This window comes from Gadus chalcogrammus, chromosome 8, assembly GCF_026213295.1.
Source record: "Gadus chalcogrammus isolate NIFS_2021 chromosome 8, NIFS_Gcha_1.0, whole genome shotgun sequence".
NCBI classification, from domain to species: domain Eukaryota; kingdom Metazoa; phylum Chordata; class Actinopteri; order Gadiformes; family Gadidae; genus Gadus; species Gadus chalcogrammus.
Window position 1 is genome coordinate 2917038 of NC_079419.1, and position 10320 is coordinate 2927357.

At 44.5% G+C, this 10320-nt stretch overlaps 1 protein-coding gene across 1 annotated transcript in view; it reads left to right on the forward strand.

The window, feature by feature from the left end:
• Nucleotides 1-6560: 6560 nt before the first annotated feature.
• The window catches only part of LOC130387164 (zinc finger E-box-binding homeobox 1-like), a 48673-nt gene continuing 44913 nt past the window's right edge, over nucleotides 6561-10320 (forward strand). The window contains exon 1 of the mRNA XM_056596160.1: nucleotides 6561-6638. Within this exon, the coding sequence (XP_056452135.1) occupies nucleotides 6581-6638 (58 nt within the window). The 5' untranslated portion in view covers nucleotides 6561-6580. The remainder of the gene's footprint in view (nucleotides 6639-10320) is intronic.

Consider the following 10320-nt stretch of genomic DNA (forward strand, 5'->3'; position numbering starts at 1 on the left):
CACACACACACACACACACACACACACACACACACACACACACACGGCAAGACAAAAAGACTAAGACAAAAAGACCAACATCAGTGATAAGCATGAATGACAGTTCCAGAGATGAATGTTGAGCGAGTAATGTAGGAACAGGCAGGCTACAAATCAATGGACCCACGCTCTATTATTCACAGGAAATACAAGAGATCTCACAGACCTGTCAGCTCTGATAGCACCCTGGCCCCTCTGTTTGCCTCATCCTGCACTATGCACATGCAAGCGAATGCCTTGCCTGTGCATACACACATCAAGATTATGCAGTGGTTTGCGTGGCTGCACAATGTGGACACTGGGCGCGGTGTATTATACCTTTCTGCACATCTCTGGACACACAAACACACACACACACACACACACACACACACACACACACACACACACACACACACACACACACACACACACACACACACACACACACACACACACACACACGCATGCACTCACAGTCACTAGCTACACACGGTAAATCCTCTCCAATGCAACGTGGCTTTCACAAAATGCAGTGAAATAAATGCTCCAGTTCACCTCTCATGGTGCAAAAAGGCAATGCTGAGTCCAGTCTCTGTTCTGATTGGATCATGGCTTTTTGCCGTTTTTTCGTGTGCAAGGTAGACGTTGAGGGGGAGGGGGACCGCGCAGTGGGACAGGGGGACATGAGGCCACTAGTGCCCCACCCCTACTCTGATATATGACCTCTGACCCCCCCACGGCCCAACATCCTGCCGTTCCCTGTCTTAGGACAAATTGGATTAACACGGTTTGAAAATGGTTGGAAAAAACGTTTCACAATATCCTTAACACACACGGACACACGCAAACGAACACATAGCCACGCACACAATAGTTTTTCGGTCATCGATTATCACTAATAGAGACTGAATCCTGCCTCCGAAAGGCTGGTGATAAGAGTGTCTGTGTGACGGGTTGTGTTCTGCTACCTGCGATAAGGGCTTTGTTGACTGATCAAAGGGGACAAGGGTTTAGTGCAGGTAAACCAAAGGTATACACTTCAGTGTTGGTCTGTGTTTGGGTGCTTGTTTTTCGCTTAGTCCTCTAAATGCAGAATACACAGTATGTCTGTGAGCATGTCCGTTCTAAATGGTTCTGTCCATGTAAAAGCTCTAGACCTAAATGTGCATTGTTAGTGATATATACGCACGCAACTCATCAAACCCCCATCTTCTTACCCTAACCCTAGCAACTCATTCAAAACAACACATTACCTCGAAAAGCCTTCGCTCACTTACTCACTCACTCACCGAAACACACATACACTGTCAGGACTGAATGGACCACATGTCCCCATTCTGGCCCGGAGGCATGATACCAACAATGTTACCAGTGATAATAGGAAGAACTAGAAAAAAGAGGAGGAGGAGGAGGAGGAGGAAGAAGAAGAAGGAACTTTCTTGAGTCAGCCTTTTACTGACTGCAAGACTGATATCCTTCTACAGTCTACTCAAGTCTATTGATCATTTCATTATTTGGATTGAGTGTTGGTCTATGTTTGTGGGAGTGAGTTTGTGTGTGTGTGTGTGTGTGTGTGTGTGTGTGTGTGTGTGTGTGTGTGTGTGTGTGTGTGTGTGTGTGTGTGTGTGTGTGTGTGTAGGTGTGTGTGTGTGTGTGTGTGTGTGTGTGTGTGTGTGTGTGTGTGTGTGTGTGTGTGTGTGTGTGTGTAGCGAGGGGGCTGAGTCATGTGACGTCCATGTGTTCTGGCCTCCAGCATTGCACCGAATGAGGTCAGCCTCCAGGTACTGACCTGAGCAGCAGGCAGTCACACACACACACACACACACACACACACACACACACACACACACACACACACACACACACACACACACACACACACACACACACACACACACACACACACACACAGTAACTGTATGATGAGGAAGAATTGTATGACACACACAGTTGTATGATGATGAATGATGATGAATGCTGCTCAACATCTTCAGTGGATTTATGTTACCAACATGTCTTGCAAAATCCAGTATGATGTTTGGATTAAATGTTGTTGTTAACATGTTGTTGTTTCGACTACCTTACCGCAGATCTTAGCTATCTATCAAGGTTTAGTTCATTTTAATTAAGTGTCAATAGTTTACATGCTTTTATTCTGCCGAAAGGACTGAAACCCATGCTAATGGAGAATCCTATGTGGTGTGACAGTTTGGCATAATTGCCTAATGGACTGTAGCCTTATATTCCCTTGACTCCCTGTCCAAGACACCATTTCATAAGACACAAATTCACAGCTATTGCACATTTGCAATCTCCACTGTGCCAAGTTTCAAGAGTAAAGACTTTATTGCCATATTGATATAAGGCTTGTAAATTCCAATACCTCAACAACAAGTTGTAGTACTCCAAAAACAAAAGACCAACGTAAATATACCGTAACCTAGGCTAATGGCAACTTTGTTTAGCGCTTCACATAATGACAAAATAATGTCATGATTAATTACTAAACATTTACAAAAAACCACTACCAACTTAATAACTAACATTCCAATGCATCTATGCTTCCAAAATGGTCGCTTTCATTGTGACGTGATGTCACGGTGTACAAGCCGTTTTCACAAATGTAATGATACACATCACCACTAACCGTCTTCTGAGTGACGAGAGAATCTGGCGGAAAGTATGTTAACAATAGGTAAACATGCTTACGACATTCCCATTCCAACCTCCATTCTCCATTATCTGAAATGGCTTCAGTATGTCAACGGGGGAAACCTGCAATCTATCATGCTGCCGTGTTGCCATAGTGATGGCGAGTTTGACAACAACAACAAGTACAACTGACCAACAACCACAAGACTTTTTAACGCAGTGTTTTGCTGCTTCGACCTGCTGTCAAGAACTACCTACATGTTAATCATATAATATTGTTATATAATAATAGTACAGTTTTTGTCCTACCAAGGACATGTGTTTCACCTCATCAAACCTAGCAAGAGCGGTGGAATTAGTTAATTAGGATGCAAAGCATCCAGAGTCTAACTGGAGCCCAAGGCAGAGAGAGGGTGTTTGCAGTGAAGGTCTGAAAGCACTTCATCCTGTAATCTTGTTCCGCAATGGAAGGACCCCCCTCTACACTTGCTGCCCTACCTAATGCATAACAAAAACAGACTAAGGGGAAGCGACGACCGGGCTGTTCAGAACTGAGAGAGAACAGATCCATATACACTCTGGTTGTAGAATGGCAACACAAGTCTGAGACTACCCAAGTATTTATGTTGAAAAAATTGAAGGTGGTTGAAATTTAATCAAGTTTGACGGATCCTAAGGTAAAAAACACAATTAAACTTAAGATATCAAAACATGAATGCCAGGTCTGCAAAGTAGTATCGCCATACCTACTACAAAGCAACCCAATTAGAAGCTAGCCTTTAAAGGAAGGCAACAATTACACTTTAAACCCTGATTCTTTCATCTGTAAAGGCTAGAGAGAACCAAATGTTTGATGTTGCTGTAAAGCTGAAATGATGGTAAAAAAAAAAAATATATATTTGAATGGGTTCTAAGGGAGAGTTGGGAGGTCAATGGGTGGTCGTGGCCCTCTATAAGACCAATGATGCCTTTACAATAGCCTATTAGCATAGCATAGTAGCATCCATTTCCTTTTGGCTTCAATCTGCAGGACAATGGTTACCTGCAGTGTTGTTGTGGAGCAAGGCACATTGTAAAAAGAGGAACAGCGGTAAGAGATGGAAGACTTTGTGTTTAAAACAAATCAAGAGAAAATGTATCTTAGAAATGTGTAACACATTAGAACATTTCCTCAAATCTCTTAGGCTACTGACTAAATTTTATTTTTTTGTCCAAACTCAAGTGTCACAACATGGTAAACACAGCTTTACTCATCACTTCAATGGGTGTGTGTGTGGCCACTGTGTGTGCCATAGCTCTTCATTCGCCAATGTTAATGCTAACTATAGTTTGTTTTTTTATCTATAGAATGGCATAGCTCAACGGAACGTGTCACCTGCGTCCCACAAAGAAGTGCCTCTACACACACCAAGACTTTTACTTCTCTCTAGGCGCAACCTTATTGTGACACACTTGTTGAAAGAATGAAAATGCTAGCCTCTGAACTTCCCTTACAATTTTGGTACAAGATGCAATCATGTAGCCAGGGGTGGGAGTGGAGAGTAAATGGTCTTTAAATGTAGGAGCTGGGACTGAAATCCTGTGTGTGAAACCCTGTTAAAAATGTCCCCATCCTACAAAAGATTCTCAACTCATGTATTAATATTGATGTGTAAGAAAGTCCTTTTAAGCACCTCTCTAACACACACATGCACACAGACACACACATATACACGGAGGCTCCCTAACAGGGCAACATACATTGAAGCCATGAAGAGTCCTGCAGCAGCAAACTTAAAAATAGAAAAGCCAAGAGGAACAATGCATATGCGTCTTCCTTCCTCAGCAGGCCCGCCCCCCCCCTTGCAACCCTCCAACTGTGGACCTCTGTGGAAATAACAGGAGACCTGCTGACTGTGGGGGGGTTGGTGGAGACTACATGGGGTGTTGAGGTGCAAAGAGACCGGGCGAACAGCACCTGGTGTTCCCAGGGCCTGCCCCCCCTCCCCAAGTACGGCCGAGTTGGAAACCCGATCGTCGTCAGGTACAAGAATAGCTCGGCAGCACCGCAGGGAAAAAAGGGCAGTTGGTCCTCTCGACCCGCGGTGAACTGTCATTGAACTAAGTTTCCCTGCGTCCAATCCACTCACCTCTGAGATTGGAGCTTCGAGCCGAAGTGTTCCAGTCTGGGGCGATCATGTCGGAGACAAGGGGGTCTGGAAGTCTCCGCTTCACGGCTAACAGCGAGCGCAAACTCACCGCATCCTGTCCGGACACCGCCGCTCCCAGGAAAAGTGTATGGAAAGTTTTCAGATTGACAACGTGTAGACTAGACTTTAGGAATTCTCTTATTGAAGTCCCCTTCATTTTCATTAGTTAGTTTCTCTTCGGTATGATATCTTCTGGCCTCTGTGCCATCTCCCCCCACAAGCTCTGCTATTAGGATCGTTTCACCCAAGATTAACGGTAAATGAACACCAGTTTTAGCAGAAATACCACCCAGGAGACATAGAAATTGGGATGCGGGGCAATCTATATTTGACATTACATGCACCTAAATATATGATATACATATGATCATCTTCTCTCTACAACTTTTTTCAAAGATGGTATGTAGATAAATAGGGGTGGTGTTAAGATATACAAATCACAGGGTAAATGTTCTGGCATGTCTTTATGACATGTATCAGTGTTCATGGTACTTTGCTTAGGCCTATTATGAAAGCACCTTGGATATAATGACCGGAAGACATTGTAAAAAAAATTATCCAAAGGCCATCACAAATAATTAGGTGTCTGGAGATTCTCATGCCTTTACCTAATAGACAACTATCTACATGTCGCATCTGCTTTATACACACAGAACTATAATTGGGAAACCATGTTGTGGTTTCCTGCCTGGACATTGCACTCTCATGCGGTTGCTTGTAGGAGCAGAGGCGGTGAAACTGTGGATGTGGATGTAAGGATGTAGGACTTTGCCCTAGGACAATACAATGAGGGCAGGCGGATGATAATCACAATGACTAAAATATATTGAAAAATCAATGAAGCATCATTTCCAGAGACTCAAGGTTTACCTGACATGACAGTAATGCAGGACACGTTCCGCTCTGAAATAGAATCAATAGCATTAATCAAATAATTTGCTCATAAATGTATGGGTGAATCTATACAGCATTTTAATTACGATTATGTCTAATGAACCTTGTCAAACAATGAGTGGAAGTAAACACAAAGTAACACTGAATAAAGTGTAAATGATAATGAGGAAACCGATTTAAAGTTATAATATTATAAGATCAGTATCAACATAAAGGACGCTTACTTATTTAATACAGGAACTAAGGTATATAACAGCGTTTTGTTTTTAGTAGAAGTATACAATCGATCAACGCTCGGTTCAGTTAAGGTGCAAAAACCACTTCATATCAACTCCAGTTCCGCATTTAAAGGGTTAAACCGCGCATGTGAACCGTTCTCTTCCTCAAGTCGAGGCCAAAAATACAATTTGTCAACAAATCCCCACGCTCGTGAGTTGACTAATTATGAAATAGGGCCACCTGGGATTCTGTTTCTGTACCTGGGAAACACCTTTCCCCTTTCCCTTTGCATTCAGCTCGGCTAAACCGTTATTTTTTGCACACAACACCAAATAATAGGAGCGCCTTGTACGGCTGTGCAGCGGGCGGGGAGAAGGTGGGGGCAGGGCAGACAGAGACACGTGCGGCCAATAGGAGGGGCCATGCGGCTGAGGTGTTTGAGAAGGTGATGTCGTAAAGCGGATAGTGTGTCGTAAACCAGGTGCAGGGGAGGGAGGTGGAGTGGAAAACGAAGGGAGGGGTACGGATGGGGGGGAGGTGAGGTGGGGGGGGTGCGAGAGAGGAGGTGACTCTCCGCCTGCATTTCAGACCAGACCGAAAGGATCATGGCGGATGGCCTCAGGTGTAAGCGCAGAAAACAGGCAAACCCGAGGAGGAATAGCGGTAAGTGAAAAGTCCTAAAAAGCTCAGAAAATCGATCCGATGGAACCGATGACGTGATTCTGTATTTCAGCAACTCCGTTGGGTGACTTTTGGACTATTTGGCACAATGTTTAAGGACTTCTTAACGCTGAAAGTAGTGGGCATATCCCAATGCGGTGTACCGTTATACCTGGCTCTCGTCTCTCCCTCCGCCTAGCGGTGCAGGCTGCGCCGGACCGTTAGGATGGTGGGGAGCGTCCGCTTCTTCTTTACACACTTTTTTTTCTTCCCTTTTCGTCTGCCACCTACACCGTGCGCACATTGCTGATCACAACACGCATTATGCTGGTTGTATAGTTTGCAGATCAGCGTGCTGTGGTACTTTTTTTTCCAATTCTGTTGAACAGAATGTGCGAAGAGCTAGTTCTGCTAACTTCAGATCCGGACCACTCTGATCACCCAGTGAAATGCAAAACACCAGCTCAACTTTAGGGAGTATCTTAACTTGTTTATCTTCGTCCCGGGGGAATAAATACAGAAAAGGATGAGGTATTGGTGTGCTTTGGTTTGCTGACCGCTGCCCTGATGAAGGCAGTGGGACTGGACGCTTGTTTTATTTTGTCGGGCTAGTTGGTCCACTTTCACTTCAGTCGCAGGACAACCCCTCCCTGCTTAACAGCATCGCCACATGTTTACGTGCTGGTAAGTCTAAATAGCCATTTACTATGTCGTTTCCTTGTCTGGCTTGTAACAGTAATTCATCGCAGTTGTTTTTTCGGAATTACTCATGGTTGTGTAGTATTGCGGAAGGGGAATTACACCTGTGTAGTTGCAATTGTGGGCAGTGCGAGCATTACGGTGAAGAAATGAGCTGTAGCCCTGCTCAAGGCTATATAAGGAATGCTTTTTAGAGACCGCTTTGTGAGATTAGAATACACGATAAATATGCTTGCTGAGAATTATTATTTAATTATTTAATATTATTATAATAACAAAGCTAAAAAGCAGTTTTGCCTGTATTGCCTTTGATATAACTTATTATTATTATTATTTTTTAGATTTATCTTTAAACACCACCTGTTTTGAAACGGCCTCGCTCATTGGGTGTATTCTTTACCTGTATTATGCCCACTTTCACGGGTGCAGCCAATAAAAAATATCCGTAGACGCTGAAGAGCACCTTTTTTCCTGCTGACGCCACAACGGTGACAGAGTGAAGCTGCGCGCTCTGTGCCGCCCAGCGTCCGTACAGGAGCCATCATTATGTTTACCTGAACACGAATAACGGGGCTGACAAATGGCCTATAAATAACACCTGCGGCTTTCTTAAGGCGCCGGTGACCATTACGGAACATCTGTTTGTTTCATAAGGCAAAGAGACCTCACTAGAAGCCAAGAAAACGACTTCAAAATCGCCGCAGCAAATGTCAACTTGTGCAGGTAGAGAAAATATATGATTTTTGTTGTAGTTCGCCCATGCAATAACCACCAGCGTCAGCGGACGCTTGTTTCCTTTCCTTCTCGCGGGATTTATTGGATCAACACGTATTTCCAGCAATTGTTCATGGTTGATTTCGGCGTCTGTGTTCCCTTTATCTACGCTTCTCGAATTAGTGGGACCGAAGCTCCCTGCACTCGAACGGAGCTGCCGCCCCATATCTCACTCATAACAGTGGCTATAATAGAGCTCTGACGACGAAGCAGCGCGTATGGTTGTTTGTTGGGTTGCCCTGTCTACGTGTTATAACGTTAACGTCAGGGCTCCATGCACAATAACACACTCGCGTTGACCGTGTTTACCGTGTTTTACTAATCCCATCACCATTTGCTGAGCGCCGTGAGATCAGAATGGCGGTCAGTAGGTGCCATTACTGCAGTGGCGGCAGGATGGCCGCTTTTTCAGTGTAGAGACAACCAGGTATGCAAGGTGATGCAACACCTTTAAAGGTGTATTAAACGATATCGTGGTCATATCGGGTAAACTGAACGCTCATTAAGATCCTTTGCCGTGTGCTTTCCACTTATAAATAGGTTTTAATGTTGGTAGAAAATGTGAAAAGCTGCGCATCGTTCTGTGCGCACAATCAAATATGAAAGGTGCTGTGTGATGATGCGCGTTCAATGTCGTGTGGGCTAAACGCTCTTATCATTTCAAGGGAAGTTCATCCGCCTTCATTTTCTCTTGCTTGCCTTTTATTTTCTATCAGAGTTAGAATTTATTAAATGGTTGTATCAATAATTTTGATACTAACAAGCAAACGGATAACATAATATTTATAATAATACGAATCATCATCATCATCGTCATCGTCATCGTCATCGTCATCATCATCATTGATGTTATGATTTGGTTACTTCTATGAAAGAAATATATAATAATGTATATTATATAATAATACGATTTCTTTCATTTTTGCGAGTCATTCCAAATAGCAAAGTTCACTATTGTACCTTTGCATCATTAGACATTCTACACACTTTGAAGGTGACCATCTTTGTTTCCAGTGGTTCCTGGGCCATGGTTCATTATGGGAGGGGGGGGGGGGGGGCGGTCATTAGCTGATGCAGTAGAGAAGCAGCAGAAATGACAGTGTGAAGCTACAGGCTAACAGCATTCATGTCATGGGTGCTATAGCTGGTATTTACATCAGGGGATGCAGTCCCAGGCCATGGGAGGAGGACCCGGTACGTCACAAGGATTCACCGTCAGCCCACAACCGTCGGTTGAGCCGTCACAGCAGGGGCCCCGATAACAAAGTTGTTGAACCAAGGAAAACAACAGTGTTGTGTCAATGTTGTTGTCTTTGGTGTTAAATTTAGATTGGGGTTCAGGGTGAACTTAAATCGTCTCTGAATCCAGCGGTCCCCTTGTTGGCGTTGGTCAGTCCCACCCTGGTGACTGGAGACCGCAGGCTGCACCGGTAAATGCACTGCTCTGTCACGGCTTTGGCATCCTTCTTTAAAGCGCACACATGCGCACATGTGTGTTGTTGTTTTCGTGTGTGTGTGTGTGTGTGTGTGTGTGTGTTTGTGTGCGTGTGAGCGGGCATTCCTCCCCAGCACATGCTCGCGTGCACTCTGGTGCTGTAATCTAACACTGCAATTTAGGGACTAGAGGAATGTGGCCTGGTCTTAACATACCCTGACAGGATAAACACAGCAGCCCGCTCACTTCTTGGCCTTTCTTATCGACACCAGACCAGACCCAGACCAGACCCGGGCCTGACCTAGGCCAGACCCGGACCAGACCAGGTCAGGGCCAGCCAGTGTTTTCCTTCCTGGGCCTGGGTTTTAAGCAATAACAACATTTAGCAGAGGTGACTCAACGTTCCAAAGTGTTCCCCTTTTTATGTTGAAATAAATAGATTTATCGATACTTTCCAACGGGGCTGTGTAAATATGGATGCAGCGTTGAATGTGACCGTGGTTCAAGGGATGTCTTTGATTGATTGCTCTATTGGTGTGCATTGGTTCTGAAGAGCAGAAGGGAGAACTGATAAACAAAAGATGTGTGCACTGATTAACCCCTTACTTTCTCTTAAGCCTAAGTGCCCGAGGCATTATGGGATGTGTCCGCGAGTGTGTGTGTGTGTGTGTGTGTGTGTGTGTGTGCTTGTGTAATGCGCACATTTATGCGCCCATGCCGTTTCCCCTTTTCACACACAGGGCCAGGGAATGACAAAGCACTCTGCAGGATGTCTTT